Here is a 15784-nt window from a genome sequence, read left to right on the forward strand (position 1 = left end):
TCTTTCCCACACGACCAGGGAGGCCACGCTGCTCTTGGGAACAAGGCGGCTTCCTCTCTGAGAAGGCACAACCCAGATGCTCGGCTCCAGGCTAAGCCAGTTCTGCAGAGAGTCCAGGAGGAATCAAGAGAACTGAATAAATACATGTCTATGGGTGCTGCTGTGCCTGGGTCCACCCCAGCTCTCCTGAGCCCCTCCCCCAGCTCCTCTAGGCCCTTCCCCCAGCTATCTTGGCTCTCCCAGCACTTCTGAGCCCCCCCCCAGCTTCCCTGGGTCCTTCCACAGCTCCCCAGGGGCCACAATAGTTCATAGGCAGATAATGATCTATGGGAAATAGAAAATAGAGAAGACTAAGGTGAGGAAATCAGATACACCAAAACTGAAACACTTATTTTTGAATTATAAGGACCACAGACTAACTGGAATGTTAAAGTTCAACCCACATCAGATCTAATCATTGTGAGATTTCAGAACACCAGGGACAAAGGGGAAACCCTACGTGCTTCCTGCAGAGAAAAACACGTCCCTCTGTGAAGGGAATCAAGGGCACCCAGGCTCTTGGCAGCCCTGTGAGGCAGAGACAGGCCAAGCAGGCACAGCTGGTGAAGGCGAGGACCCCGCCAGCCTGCTCCTATGGGTGCCTGCGCTCATGTTTCCGGTGTTTGAGGGCACACGGCCTGAAGCCGCCTTCCCACCACCAGTCGCTCTCAGACCACAAGGCCATGAGGCCCTTGAAAGACAACTGGAGGGGCCCGGAGGCAGCTGGGGTGGGGGGTGCCCTGAGACTTGGGGCAGTTTCCCGAAGAGACGAAAGTAAAAGGTCACCTGGTGACTCTCAGCATCTGTGAGGACACGCACCATGCTGGCCACCACTGGGATGAAGCCACAGGAAATGAAGAAACTAGAAGATGAGATTAGTAATTTGGGTGAAAATCAAAATTATGCATAAAAGGAAAAATAACCATAATGACAGTCTGCTGCCAACTCAGTTCTGAATAACATTTTCAAAGTCATTTAAATATCGACCTAATTCAAATGATGCCCAATGAGACCCTACAACCCCCTGCCCTGAGGTCCTCTGCTCAACCACCGAGCATCGGCCACATGGTGTCCCAGCCCGCACAGGGGGCAGGGAGAGCCTCCCCCCTCGAGGTCCTGTGGGGCTGGGCTGGGCCTGACCATCCTACACCCTTGGACTCTGCTTGGAAGGCAGCACAGGGTTCTCGTGGCTGCTTTCCCGGAGCTTCGACTTCAAGAGGGGGCATCCATGCACCTGGTAGAGGAACCCCCACCCTGCAGGGGGCAGCAGTGCCCCCCGCTGGTGTCCAGCCACATGGGCTCACAACACCCCTTGAGGCAGAAGCACATGGCGCCACAGAGAGAAGGTCAGTCCCAACAACCGAGGAGAGCATCAAAAGGAGCAATTGAAAGCTGAAAGCAGTTTCCTCGAGAAGAAAGAAATAAAAGCAGAAAGGAGCAAAACCTTGGTGCGGGGCCTCCCTGGTGGCACGAGGGGTTAAGATGCAACCTATGAAGCTGTTCGCAGCCTCTGCAGCATGAGTTCGATCCCCGGCCAGGGAGCTACCCACAGGGCGCAGCAGACCTCTCCTGACTCACCCGCCGCTCCCCTCAGCAGTGGATTTCAGTGGATCCGCATGTTCTGCTCCCCGCTCTGTCTCTGGTGAGTGCTCTCACCCCCCACACCTCTGACCTACACCCCAGCTCTTGTATGCATAAATAAATAAATCTTTGGGGAAGAAAAAAAAAGCCTGGTGTTTCCTCAAGCTGCGGAAGCTGCATGTGCATCAGTTTTCCTGCAGTGAAAGAAAAACCGGACCAAGGAGAAGTTATGATAACGTCTAATGTGTGAGTTTGAACAATTCAACACAAATGCTGGCCAGTGGCAGCACAGGGTTCTGGAGAAGGCAACACAGTTTAAGCGATGCAAAGTCCTCTCGTTGGGGACACTGATTAGCTTTGATCTGTCAGACACGCATACTGAAATCTTCGGGGCGATTACTATAAAAAAATGTAGGCAGCATAAATTCTGACGTTAATAAGGGGACAGAATCCTCAACTCAGAGAAGAAAGGAGAAAAAACACAAAATAAAGAATGTGTGAAAGGAATGAAATTAATATGCTAATATCTAAAACATAAAGCAAAATGTGTTAATAAAGAGTAAAGACTACTTCCTGATGACCCCAAATATGTCCACTTTAAGTTTTTAATACGATAATTCTTGAGATCTGTACAGTGAAATGGGGAGCACTATCAGGATAAATTGAGACACCCGCCGTCACTGTGAGTGAAATTGATAAAATAATGCAATTAGGCACCAGGAGGACAGAGACGACTGACCCAAAGCAATTCAGTCGGCGCCGTGGGCGCCTGGAGCACAAGGCAGCCCCGTGCGGGACACGCCTCACCTCCAAGCCCGCACGTCTCGTTTATAAGAGTTCATCATATTTTGGACCATGGGAAAAAAACACCCGTTTCCCAGAGCTAATGTTCCAGAGACCTTTCTCGGGCCAGGGTGGGGGGCGGGTGCAGAGGGTGTGGGCTCTAGGGCAGAAATCAGGAATAAAAAACGACTAGGAAAAGTCGTGTATTGGGAAGCTGAAACACATGTCTGAAAACTCCAGATCATGGAGCAGGAAGAAATGAAATTATAACATTTTTATACTCAAACCAAAGTAAATACCCTGTATCTTAAAACCTTGGCACACAGTTAAAATTTGTCATCATAGAAATGCAAATTAAAACCATAATTAAATCTAATCTTACAGTCACCAGATTCGCACAAATCAAAAATAGAACAATAACAAGTGTGGGCAAAGACACGGCCAATAGACACACGTCTGCACGGCGAAGGGGCCGCAGAGACGTTGGGAAACTTAACAAGTGACAACTGACACGTCCTGTGAAGTCTGGATTGTCGGAGCCGTGGCTCGCCCCTCCACACATGTCCCCGCAGGTGGACACCTAGGGTGTCAGGAAAGCGGCCTGACGGTGGCCCTGGAACCGCCAGCACCAGGGGCACACGGGGAGGCTGAGCTGCTGCTGACATGCGCCCTGAGGCAGCACTGGCACAGGGTGGCCGGCTGCGGAGAGCAGGGCCAGTGCAACCTCGAGGAGCGGACACGAAGGTGCCCAGGGAGGGGGCTCTAAGGGTGCAAGAGGGACAGCGAGCAGGCTGGGGGCTGCGTGAGCAGGCCAGGCACCACCCATGCCGGCCGTGAGGACCTGGCGACACACGTCCCCAACTCCGGTGGCCACCATGGGAGGGAGCGTGGAGGAGCCAAGGTCCTGCCCACGTCTGCCCCAGCCTGGGCTAGTGGCAGGAGCCCCAGAGGGAGCGCGGCCTGAAGACAGATTGAGCCTGGTCTGTCCTGAACCTGCCCTGGGGCGAGGCCTGGTCCTCGGCCTGAGCCCGCGGTCGCCCTGGCCCAGCCGCGTGGGCCGCAGGGGCTCCTAGGGACAGGGAGGCCGCTGAGCTGGGCGCCCTCAGCGGGGGCAGCAGGGAGAGGGCTGTGGGGGCACCTTCCTCCCTTTCTCACTGCCTATTCCTCAATGTCCTCAGACTGGCCAGCAGTCAGTCGCTCAACGAAACGTCCCCGCAGAGGCTGGTCCAGCCGCAGCCTCTCCTGTTCCCTCCAGGTCTTCTCAGCACCTGGCCCAGACCCCGCTGGGCCCAGACCCTCACTGGGCATGTCCTCCCGAGACAGAATCCGGACACCATGCTAGACCCACCCTGCTCTTGCACTCACACACACACCGGCACGCTCTGAGGTCTGGTCGGCGCAGCAGAGAAATCAGAAAAGCCCCAGAAACCCAGCCCCGACCTCGGAATGCTGCCCCCTCCCCGCGTCACAGCGTGGACTCACAGGCGAACTGGACTCTGGCCTCCCTGCTGGCCACGGTCCCCAAGGAGTTGCTGGCAAAGCACTGGTAGTTGCCGGCATCCCGATGCCGGTCGGGGCTCAGCAACACCAGGTCCCCGCCCCGCAGCCGGTAGCTGGGCTCCCCGCTCACGTCCAGGTGGGTCCCGTTCCGCTGCCACCTGCAAGACAGGCAGGGTCAGGCCGCGAGGCCAGACGCGCGTCCACGCTCAGGCTATGCGTAGTGGCGGGACAGCCCCGGGCCGCAGACAGACGGGGCAGGGCCAGAGGTGCTGCTGGCGAAAGGCCTTGCAAGATTCTCCCCGAGGCCAGACCCTGACTCTGGTCATGGAAATAGCGTCCTGTCTTGCCCGGGGAGGTGGAGGTCGGCTCGGCTGGTGAAGAGTAAGGGTCGGGCCGCGCGGGGACTGCGAAGATGAATGGAAACTCAGGGAAGCACATCCTGCCTGCTGCAACGTGGGAAGTCTGAGGGACCACACGCTTTGGGGGAAACGCCTGGTTCTGGTGAGCAGATCTGAGCTGCTCAGCCCCAGCTTGTGACGAACCCAACAAGGGGGAGACGTGCGGCGTCCGCGCTCACCGCCTCGCTCGGCCCCCAGATGCCGCCCACGGCCTCCCACGGACGGCGCTGCTGCCCGGGAGCGACAGAGTCTCAGAGCAAAGTCTTTCAGAGACAGGGAAACTGCAGAAAGCTTCAGAGAAGCAGCCTCTGCACATCCAACTCCCCAGGGGGCCAGCCAGGGCCCAGCACAGCAGTGAGCGGCACTGTCACTGGTCAGGGCGCACTGCGTGGACCTGGCTCTCAGCCGGGTGGCAGTGTCCAGCACACGCCCCGCAGATGGGTTTGCTCCTGGGACCCAGGAGTGAGGAGAGCTTTCATCGCCGCTCACAGATGTGCTCTCCTTGGGCAACCCGACTGTCCCCTCCAGCATGTGGAGGTGGCCATGTGGAGCCCCAGACTGGCCCGTCTGCTTGACCGTGAGCGAAGGTAGGCGTGTTCTTTGGAACTGAAACCAACAAAACTGCAAGTAGACACAGTGGCTGCAGGGAGGGTCACTGAGCCAGGACGGTCCCACAGGTGGGAGGCAGGAACAGGAGCGCCGCAGAGGGCCAAGGTCACTGCTGCAGAGGGTCGAGATCACCTCAGAGAGCCAAGGTCGCCATCTCAGAGGGCCAAGGTCACCGCAGAGGGCCAAGGTCGCCATCTCAGAGGGCCAAGGTCACCGCAGAGAGTCAAGGCCATGGCTGTAGAGGGCCAAGGTCGCCACAGAGGGCCAACACCACCCTTAGACCAACATACACAAGGGAGGGAGATGCCTGCCGAGCCTTGGGCCGGTCCGGAGTCGCCCACACTGAACACCCCGGAGACCACAGGCCACAGGTGTCTGGGGGTTGACAGGAAAATTAGGAATTTAATCACAGGAGCAATTTGTGATTTCAGATGCGGCTTCCAAGTTCATAAGCAAAGGCGTTTGTGTTGAGACGCGATGTTTGTTAATATGTTTACTGAAGTGATGAGAATAATCGCAGCCCTGGAAGGGACGGATGTCTGAACACGCAGCTTCAATGCTTTATCCAAAAATACCCAGCCGTGCGTCAGCAGTAACTGCCGAAGTTACAAATGAGCTGCAGTGTGATGCTGCTTAAAAATTGAGTCTTAAAATGCATTTTATGACACAGATTCCCATTTCTTGCTCATTGATAAATTCGAAACGTAATATTAAAAACACCCTGGAGACGAGGCTGCACTGGCTTGAAGACGGCTGTTCTGTTCTCCTGGCAAGGCCTTGAGTCGGCTTCAGGGGCCTCACCCGGGGGACCCTCCTGCCCCACCCCTGCCCCGAGGAGGGCCCACAGGACCATCTGCCCGCGGCTGCCAGAACACCCGGGGCCCGGGCCCTCAGGTTGGAGCCTGTGACCCGCCCGCATGTGACCAGGGTGCTGCAGAACTGCAAGAAACGGGAGAGATGTGGTTCCTTTGCTCCCGGTGGCCCTTCCCACCCAGGAACTCCACCCTGGCCCGGCCGGCGGGCACCACCAGCTTGAGAGAGGGAGCCCCCTGCAGGCGGTGCCCAGAGCACGCCACAGGTGTGGGTCACTGGTGCAGAAATGGGGCCAGAGGCAGGGACACCCGAGCCTGAGGGGAAAGGTTGGGGGGGGCGTCCTGCTGGGGCGGCCAGACCAAGGGCCTGGCATCCACCTCCCTGCTCTCGCCACACAGGCGACCAGGGGTGGTCACTCGTGCAGGCAGCTTGGCCCCAGCCTCCAGGCAGCCATGTGCTGACACGCCCTGTCCCCAGCCACTTCCTGCTGTAAAATCCAGGTTCCGGGGCTGAGAGTATTATTTGAAAGCACAGTGAGCTGACAGGCGTGTCAGGCCTCCAGCCGCCACGCAGAGGAGAAGTGGGCAGCTGGCAGCTGCGGCCCCAGTCCAGGGGGGAGCACGGCATCCCACTAGCCCGGCCGGCCGCCTCCCTCAGCTCTGGCAGCAGCACCAGGATGAGGGGGTCTCGCCGCCATGAGGCATCCTGGAGTGCGCCGGGCTGCTCTGCGGGCTGGGTCGGAGGAAGACACCCGGCGTAAGCGCAGCTCCTCACCATCAGGCTGGCGTCCAGGCGGCCACATGGCAGGATAGTGGCTGCTGCTCACGGGTGACTCACCCCTCACAGCCGGCCCCAGACCCCAAGAGTCGGAGCTGTGTATCCCCAGCAGGAAGGCGCCCATCAGCCCTGCCCTGTCCGGCCCCGCTCGGCTGCGTCCGGCCTGGGACCAGCACGTCGCCCACCACACAGGACGCCGAGGGCACGCAGGGCCTCACACAGACGCTGTCCCTCCCGGAAATACCCCAAAGTGAACTTCACTTTGCCTCCAAGAACGACCACAGCTGTTCAGCGAGGCCGTGTGGTCACAGCCACAGCCCGGAGCACACAGCGGGGGTGGCAAGGCCAGTGGGCACGGCGAGGCCAGGAGGCAACAGAGCCACCTGCAGGGACACGTCGCCCCAACCGCATGAGACAAGGGGTTTTCCTGAGCTGGCTGTGAGAAGGGGACGCCAAGCTCAGGGCCCACATGGGGCCAGCAGCACTGGGCGTCGGGGCTGGCACAGACCCCACATACCTGTACTGCGGTGCGGGGTGGCCTCTGGCCTCGCAGTTCAAGGTGAGTCTCCTCCCGCCCGGCCCAGCCGGGGAGACGCTGTCACTGGGCTCACGGGTGAACACGGGGCCGCGTAGGAGCAGCTCACCTGCAGGGCGGGAGACACAGATGGTCGGTGTTCCCGGCCCGGATGCCCCAGAGCAGCAAGGCCAGGCAGCAGTTCCACGGGAATGAGGCCTGTCAAGGGGACAGGAGGCCACGGTGACCACTGTGGAGATGGATCCACGAGTCCCCCACGGCCTCAGTGCCACACTGACCGCGCGGGCATCCTTCCTGCGGAGGCCCTGCTGAAAGCCCACAGCAGAGCCCAGGCCTCACCCCAGAGCTGCGGGCCTGCTGCCCGGGGTGGGGGACGCCAGCCCAGGGCAGCCCCGCGGAGGCCGCACCGGGGACAGCCCCTCACACAGCTCTGTGGAGGAACGGATGCTGCCCCCCAACTCAGCCCCAGAGCCCAGTCCTCAGAGCACCCCAGGAGAACCCACAGACAGAGACAGCCCCTCCTCTGCCACCTTGGGCATCATCCGAGAACCTGGCTGACGCCAAGTCGAGCGCAAGTCTGAGACATGAAGGAGCCAGGAATGGCTGGAGAAATAAACGAGCCGCAGCACCCAAGCCCCACACGCGGTGGAGCTTTGTCTGGCTTCTGCGAGCAGCAGCGACTTGCGCAGACACACTGGCCGTGAGCACAGGGCACAGAGGAGCAGCCGCGCACACAGGCCAGCCCTGCCCAGTGTCACTGTTGATCCCACAGAAGATTCTGGCCGAGAGCCCCCAAAGTGAGCCTCCCCGTCATTCCACAGTGGACTTTGCTGGAAAACTGGCCACTGTCCTGGGAGACCCCGCCTCGCGCCCCCCCACCATCTCCACAGCCGGGGCCTGAGGACCCCAGAGCACAACCCCCACCCCAGCCCACCCCAGCCCAGTTCCCGGAGTTGTCCCCCAAGTGAGTCCAGAGCCATTTGCTCAGCACCTCAGAGCCCTGCCTGGAGCCCTGCCCCTCGCAGGCAGCCTGAAGCCCTGGGCAACGCTGACCTCCCAGTCTCCATGGGGCCGCGTCCTGGGGGCACATCCTGGGGGCGCATCCTGGGAGGGCTTCCTGGGGGGGCATCCAGGGGACACGCTGCCCCTACCTGGAAAGGGCAGCTGCGCCCAGCCCGCCCCCTCACACAGGCCCCCACCTGCCTCGGCCAGCACCTCTGTCCACCCGACACATGGCAGCCCCGGGCCTGAGGCCTGTGCTCTTCAGGTGGTTTAGCAAGGGAATAAACAAACAAAAGGAAACATTTCAGCTTATCTGCATCCACCACACAGCGGCTAAGTCTAAACGGGGCAGACAAGGGTATTCAGTCTTTCGACTTTATATGCTGGAGAATTTTTATAAGAAGAAAAATTTGTAAAATAAAATAACTACTTGCGTGGATTTCATTTATTTTAAAATACTCTTCTCTCACTCACCCGCTCCTCTGGAGACAAAGCAAAGAGGAAATACATCAACGATTAAGACTAGTTGTTTTTATGGTTGAGAAATAAGAATCAGCCCTTTCGCTTTCTACGTTGTTCTAAGTTTCAAATTTTAAAAAATCAATTAGAAAAATAAAGAAATAGACTATCTTTGCTTTTGATGCCTAATAAAATTATTTAGTATAAGGAAAATAGCATTAGTTAAGATTAGAAAAGAAAGTACCAACAGCCTTTAAAAATTTACATTGTCGGGGCCTCCCTGGTGGCCCAAGGGGTTAAGACGCAACCTACGAAGCTGTCGGCAGCCTCTGCAGCACGAGGTCCATCCCCTGGCCAGGGAGCACCCACACGGCGCAGCAGACCTCTCCTGTCTCCCCGCTGCTCCCCTCAGCAGTGTGTCTCAGTGGATCCGCCTGTTCTGTTTCCCACTCGGTCGCTGGTGAGTCTCTCACCCCCTGCACCTCTGGCCTGCACCCCAGTTCTTATACGCATAAATAAATCTTTTAAAAAATTTACATTCTCCCTTGTGTATTATAGATGATAACCTTCAATTCCTTTTGGAGAAATTAATTAACTTGCTAAAATTCCAATAAGTATTCTGCTTGTAATACTGTTTTCGCTGCTGAAAAAAGCAGTTTATAAAAACTGGGGGGTGAAATGAGAATCTGATCACCAGAAGACAGAATTAGAATGTTTTTTTCTGGGAAATAAAGACTTGTTTTTCTTCGCTACTGGTGACAGGTCACCTGGGCATCCAAAAGTGAGTCGAGGCAGGAGTATGGGCCGCCCCGAGGCAGCAAGCCCCCCTCCCCAGCACCCGCCCAGCCCTTGGTACCTCCCAGGCAGCCGAGGAAGGGCAGCAGGAGCCACTGTCGCCATGGCAACACCATCTTCCCGCTGCAAGCCGAGTCCCTTCGGTCCAGGCTCCCGGAACACAGGCTCTGCCTTCAGGTGGAGCCTTTAATCTGTAAATATAGGTACAGAGAAGTTACACTTGCAAAAAACAACTGCTTTTAAAAATAGACTTTTCTTTCTATAGTAGCCACTCAAAATCCTCAAAGAAAGGACTCTTTCGGATACAAAAGATGAACTGTAGCTGCTCTAACAAAGTGTAGATGCTTTAAAGAGCCATGCAGTGTGGGATCCCCGCCCTCCTGGTTCTGGGGATGTCCTCCCGGCACCCAGTTTCTGCTTGTCAGTGAGGTGCAGGGTCCTGCTGGGCCCCCCACTGAGGGGGAGACTCCTGCTATGAGGGATACCCCAGGAAGCAGTGTGGGCTGCAAACAGCAGGCAGGAACAATGGGGCCCCCCAGGCATAGCCCGGTCACCCCACCCTAGTTTACATCGCCATAACTGAGTCCCCCACCCATGTACACTCCCCTCATGCTTGCCCCACCTTTGCAGGACAGTAAACAGGGTGCACATCACTGCCGGGTGCAGCCCCTCTGGGCTGCTCCCGGCTCACCCCGAGCTCCCAACCTGGCCCCACGGGGCCAAGGGAACTGACAGGAGAAGGGAAGGACTTGGCAGAATCGGAAATGCTCAGCAGTTCGAGGACATCTCAGACTAGGAAACATCAAAACTTTGGGTAGGAAGTAATTAAAACAGCTTTTGCCCTGAAATTTTAAACGTTCAATATTCTCCAAAGACAACATTTTTGGGAAACAAAGAGCCCAGCAGGTGTGTGCCCTGCAGCGCCCCCGGCAGCTGACGACCATCACCCCAGTTTCCAACCTGAGGCCCCACCACAGATGCGTGGCCAACAGAGAGGCCAGGGCTGGAGGCGTCCCGGGGGCGTGTCCTGGGGGCCTGAGGCCCACGCGAGCGACCGTCCTCTCCGGTCTCACTGACCGCAGGTGCCGGTGAGCGAGGTGACGATGTGACGTGTCCTTTCAGTGGGCACAGCCCCGCGGGCACAGCCACCATTCCAGGCGCCTGGCCCAGCATCTGCACTTTGTTTTCCGACTTCCAAAGGAATTCCGCCACGGGCCCGTGAGCACATCAGGGCCGGGCCCAGGACACGCCAGGAGCCCCATTCTGGGGTGGGGCCATACTGCAGGGGCCTGCTGCTGCCCCCCAGGAGAGCTGGGTCGCCCCACAGCTGCTGCGGCCTGGCCCAGGACGCCAGGAGCGCAAGTTCTCCCTGCAGCGAGTCCCTGCAGAAGCACAGGTCATTTCTAAAGAGCCACCGAAGAGACTCGACAGAGGCCTGGGCAGGCACTTTCAGAGACGGGGTCAGAAACTGGGAGAGCAAGGAGGCGCCTCCACGCAGGAGCTCGGCCTTGACACGCCTGGCACGTGGGTGCAGGGAAGAGGAACGGTCGCCAGCAACCCCAGGCGGACGCCTGGACAGGGCCCCGTCACAGGCCGGGATGGCCGCAGCCTGGAGGGAGGCACCCGAGCCGCCACCCAGCTGCGCCCACCCCACTCAGCCCCCTGCAGGCCGTGGGGATGGGCTGGGGACGGCATGGGCAGGGAGGCCGTGGGGACAGGCTGGCGATGGCAGGTGGGGGACAGCAGGACGGGGCTGGGGACAGCAGGACATGGCGACCCTGGGGTAGGGCTGGGGCCCGTGGGCGGGGGACAGCAGGGACGGGGGCGCAGTGGGGACAGTGGGACGCGCTGGGGTGTCTGCCTGCAGGGGGGCTGGCCGGGAGGCTGGCCCAAGGGTCCGGGAAGCGGGCGTCTCCCCGCACCGTCTCCCTCAGGCTTTGTCTGCACACGCGGGGCGAGGCCGGGTGACAGGATTTTGTGCAGATGAATCAGCAGCTGTTTGTGAGGCTCTGGGGTGCCGGGCAGAGCGGCTCCCAGGGCCCCGCAATCCACTGGCTGCAGCCCGAGGGGGTGCGGGCGCAGAGGCCGCGGGTCTCCTGAGCGCCCCGGGACGGATCCGATCCCCTGCCGGCTCGTGCTGGCCGGGGCTGCCGGGGTGGGGCGTGGGGGGGCGCAGGGGGTGCGCGCTCACCCGCGGGGTGCGCTCCCAGGCAGAAGCGGGGGCGGAGCCGCCCCTCCGGCTGGAGGAATTGCGGGGGGGGGGGGGGGGGAAGGCCGGGAAGGCAGGAGGGGCCGGCGCGGACTGGGGGCCGGGCGGGCGGGGCTCCCGGAGGGGCGGGGCGGGGCGGGGCGGGGGGGCGGGCGGGGGCAGGGCTGGAAGCGGGTCGCCAGGTCCGGGGGCTCCGCGCACAGCGCCCCCTGAACAGTGGGCCCGAGGCCGGGGTGTCCGGCTCCGGGGCGCGGGCATGCGGGGGGGGGGGGGGGCGGCGGGGGGGCGGGGCTGAAGCGCAGCCCTGTGGGGTGAGGGGGCGCCGAGCCGCCCCAGAGCCCGGAGCCCGGAGCAGCCCCGCCGCAGGGGCCGAGGAGCGGCGGCAGCGACGGGGCGCCCCGAGCGAGAAAGAGGCGGGGGTGGGGGGTGGGGGGGTTAGGGGGGCGGCTGGGAGGGAGGCCAGAGGCCTGCGGGCCACCGCGGGTCTGCGGGTGCAGACGCCCCAGGGCTGGAAGAGGGGGGGGCAGAGGGAAGGGGGCGCTGCCGCAGGGAGGCCCCGGTGAGGCCACGGCCGGCCCAGCCCACGCTCAGCCCGAACCCAGGACGCGCGGCCCGGCCCACCCGCAGGAGCCGGGCGGTGAGCGGCCCGGGGGTGCCGCGGGCAGCGGGGGGCAGACGAGAAAACGGCGCAGTTGGGAAGCGGGTCCCGGCAGAGAGAGGGCAGAATCGGGGAGCCCCCCCGGAAATACTTAAAGTGCCTTCTCCTGGGTGGGCAGCAGTGACATCTGTGTGCACCTGTGTGCGTGTGTACACGTGTGTGCATGCATGTGTGCATTTGTGCACGCGTGTGGGTGTGTACACATGTGCATGTGTGTGTATTTGTGCACGCATGTGGGGTGTGTACACGTGTGTGTGCGTGTGCCAGGTCGAGGGCTGGGGGGACGGGTGGCCTCTCGGCCCTCCTGCGCCCTGGGAGGTGCCACCTGCCGCAGGCCCTGGAGCCCGGGGAGGGAGCGCTGATGTCACCCACGTTCAGAAGACACGCGGCTGGTGCTGCACAGGGCAAGGGGGTGTCCCAGGCACCCCCGAGAGAAGCCAGTGGCCGGCCAGGGCCTGAGGGAAGGTGGGGGAAGGGTGTACCTCAGAAGGTTTCAGATGCGAATGGAGAGGACACACAGTCTTTGCTGCATGGCCCCCAAATCCGGGCACCTGAACCACCGCAGCAGCCCCGGGAAGCCTCCTGCTGTGGGGCCGGCCCTGCCAGCAGCACAGCCTCAAGTCCTGGAGCCCAGCTCAGCCCGGGGAGCCCTGCGCCCTTGGGGAGCGGGTGGGACAAACTTGTTTTAGAACACAGGAAATTTAGGGTCTGCACCATCGGGGCTCCTTGGAGAGCTGTGAGAAGCCGCGACTGGATGCTCGGCTCCCAGAAGGGCAGCGTGTCCGCGACGCGGAACCTTCCGAATCACCCTGGCCCGCTTAATAAAAAGAGTCATTTTTCCTCACTTTGTGCAATGCAGCTTCTGCGCAGTAAAGATTCCACAAATATTTACACCCCATGTAGCGAGGTGGCTGGGATGCTGTGGAGTCCTGCCAGCACTTCTATTATAAACCCCTATTTCTTGTTTATAACGTGTCCATAACAGGAGGGAAATAAAAATGCATGATAGGTAAAACCTGGCATGCAAAGTTTGACCAGGGAGTACATTTCTTCTCCAGTAAATTTTCAAAAGAAACAGTTCCACTGTGTTCCGGGGCTAGTGGAGGAGGGAGGGCCGGGCCACCCCGGAGCCATTCCGCAGGCTGGTCCCCACCTGAAAGTCTCACACCGACTAGGTCTGGGCCTGACATGTGTTTCCCTCGATGTTGAACAAAGGCTCTGCTTTAAGCCACCCGGAGCCCCGCACTCATGCCAAGCGCCTTTGCAGAGAGGACATTATTGCATGGGCACTTATCAGCCCGGAGACAGGAACGGGTCCCCAGTGTTAGTGACTGCTAGGGATGCACCAAACAGCTCAGAGAGCGCGGGGGCCGGGGTGCGGGGCGCGGAGGCCTGCTGGTGAGGACCAGGTCAGGCGCGAGCAGGGAGCACAGCCTGCAAGTCCTGCCGCCCCACTTCTCCTAGCACAACCAAAGGACTTCACAGCGGGCGCTGGTGGAGGGCACCTGCCGCCGTCCCGGGCCGCTCCGCCAGGGGGTGCTGCTGCGCGGCGGCACACAGGGGCCATCTGAAGGGGCCGTTCTGGGGACAGGCTGTCTGCCCAAAACACAGGAAGCTTCCTGGGAGCCTGGCGTGGGGCACTCAGATCCCCACAGTGAAAACCAAGCTGGAGGCTGGCACTGAGCTGAGAAGTGCAGGAATCTAAAGAGACTCCTTTGCTGCAGGCCAGGGCTGGCCACCGGGCACTGGGACCGGGGCCTGGGGTGTGAGGACGAGGCCATGCAGTCTAGGTCCGCAACTGCGTGTCCACACCACCCCACCGCTCTGCACCCATTAGAGGTTGTGCTGCCATTTCAAGAGCAGCTGGGCTCTCCGCTGTGTGGTGAAGGAGCGTGGCAAGTTCAGGGTTCTGGAGACATGCGGGACCCGGACCACTGCCCGCCCTGCCTGAGTCTGTCGCCCCCCAGAGCACCCCACCCCTGTCTCTGTGGCCTGTTTTGGGGCAGGAGGCCCACACAAAGCACTGGCCTGGCCCTTCATCTAAAGCACGCAGCAGTCTGTGGGGCCCGCGGGGCCGAGCCTGGCTGTGCCTGCGAGCCAGGAGCATCTGACTCAGGCCCACGCAGAATCGCGGCCATGGCGTCCATGCTTTACTCCACAACAGCGAGGCTGGACCCACCCACGGGCTCCAGGCTCCCGGAGCAACAGCGATGACCACACAGCCGGGGCGGGTGGGCTGCTCCGGGCAGGGGCCGAGCCTGCAGGACTCCCCACAGGCCCCGGTGGGGCACCAGTCCCGGCAGGCGGTCAGTGCAGAGATGGGAGCAGCCGGACTGGGCACTGGGACGCGGTCACGCTTTCAGACACGCCCGCTCCCTTCCCTGGGGCCGGGCTCTGAGTCCCTCTCTGGCTATCGCCTGCTTCGAGTCTATTTACACATCAGGAAGCTTTGTGGTGGGTGCGATATCGTCTCCGGGGAGACGGAGCTGCTGCAGCACAGCCTCCTGCTTGCTCCCACCCTCGCTGGGCTCCGCGGGCTCTGCCCCCACCCTGCTCCAGGCCGGGGCTCCCCAGCTGCCCTCTCCGTCTGGTCCCCTCCCGCTGGCTCCCACGCAGACTGGCTCTGCTCTCTCGGGCACCGTTTGCTGTTAAATAAATCATCCCTGGCACATCTCCTTGCTGTGCATCAATAAGCAAATGCAATCCAGCAAGGACGGGACTGGGGCGGCGCAGGGCTTCCCTCCAGCGGAGTCCAGGCAGCGCCCAAACTGCTGATGGTGCAGGGACGGGTGCCCGCGCCCCTCCCGGCTGCCGGGGATTCTGCCTCTGGCGGGCGTCTGTCCTCCCAGGGCCGAGGCGCAGCCTGGCAGCCCTGGCCCCAGACCCGGCTCTCCACGGGGCAGCCGGGACGGGCACACGGCCGGGGGCGGCGCGGCTGGGGCTGGAAGGGGCGAGAAAACGCAGCCGGGAGACTCGGTCGCTCGCCCCCGACTCCGCGCGGGGCGGGCCAGGGACGGAGCTTCCGGCTGGGAGCGGCGCGCCGCGCCCCGGGACCCAGGCTGCGCCGCCCCCCCCGGCCTCCAGGCCCATAACTTTTTTATTAACTTTGCAGCAGCCAAACCGCCACGCTGAGGGCGCCCCGCAGACCCTCCCGCTGCGCTCGCGGGGTCCCGCCGGGGCGCCGGGGTCCCCCCAGACAGCCCCGCCCGAGACGGGGCGCCCGCGCGCCCGGGCGAAGCGGCCCCGCGCTCGCTTCTCAGCCGGCGCGGGCAGGTCCCCGCAAACTAACTTTGGGGCCGGGGAGCCGCGAGGCCGGGCGCGAAGCCGCCCCAGCAGGGCTCGCCGGGGCGCCCGGGGCAGCGGCCCCACCTACCTCGGCCGGTCGTCCCGGCGCGGTCGCCGCCTGCGCCTCGCCTCTCCCGGCCCGGCCCGGCCCAGCCGAGCCCAGGCGCCGGGCCGGCGCGGCCGCCGGGGCTGGAGGGGCCCTCGGGGCGGCGCGAGAGCCCGGGGTGCTGAGGCCGCCTGCAGCCGCCGGCGACGCCCGCCCGCCGGGGCGGGGCCGGGGCCGGGGCCGGGGGGGGGCCGGGGCCGGGGCCGGGGCGGGTGCCGGGGCCCGTGCGGGTGCT

At 61.8% G+C, this 15784-nt stretch overlaps 1 protein-coding gene across 1 annotated transcript in view; it reads right to left on the reverse strand.

Moving 5' to 3' along the window:
* Window positions 1-15546, reverse strand: part of CNTN3 (contactin 3) — a 63167-nt gene extending 47621 nt beyond the window's left edge. The window contains exons 1-4 of the mRNA XM_037521922.2: window positions 15532-15546; window positions 9353-9482; window positions 7018-7144; window positions 3886-4061 (exon numbers count right to left, since the gene is read on the reverse strand). Of these exons, the coding sequence (XP_037377819.1) occupies window positions 3886-4061; window positions 7018-7144; window positions 9353-9407 (358 nt within the window). The 5' untranslated portion in view covers window positions 9408-9482; window positions 15532-15546. The remainder of the gene's footprint in view (window positions 1-3885; window positions 4062-7017; window positions 7145-9352; window positions 9483-15531) is intronic.
* Between the last annotated feature and the right edge of the window lie 238 nt (window positions 15547-15784).

Source organism: Talpa occidentalis, unplaced genomic scaffold (genome assembly GCF_014898055.3).
Source record: "Talpa occidentalis isolate TD23 unplaced genomic scaffold, MPIMG_talOcc4v2.1 talOcc4.10, whole genome shotgun sequence".
In the NCBI taxonomy this organism is placed as follows: domain Eukaryota; kingdom Metazoa; phylum Chordata; class Mammalia; order Eulipotyphla; family Talpidae; genus Talpa; species Talpa occidentalis.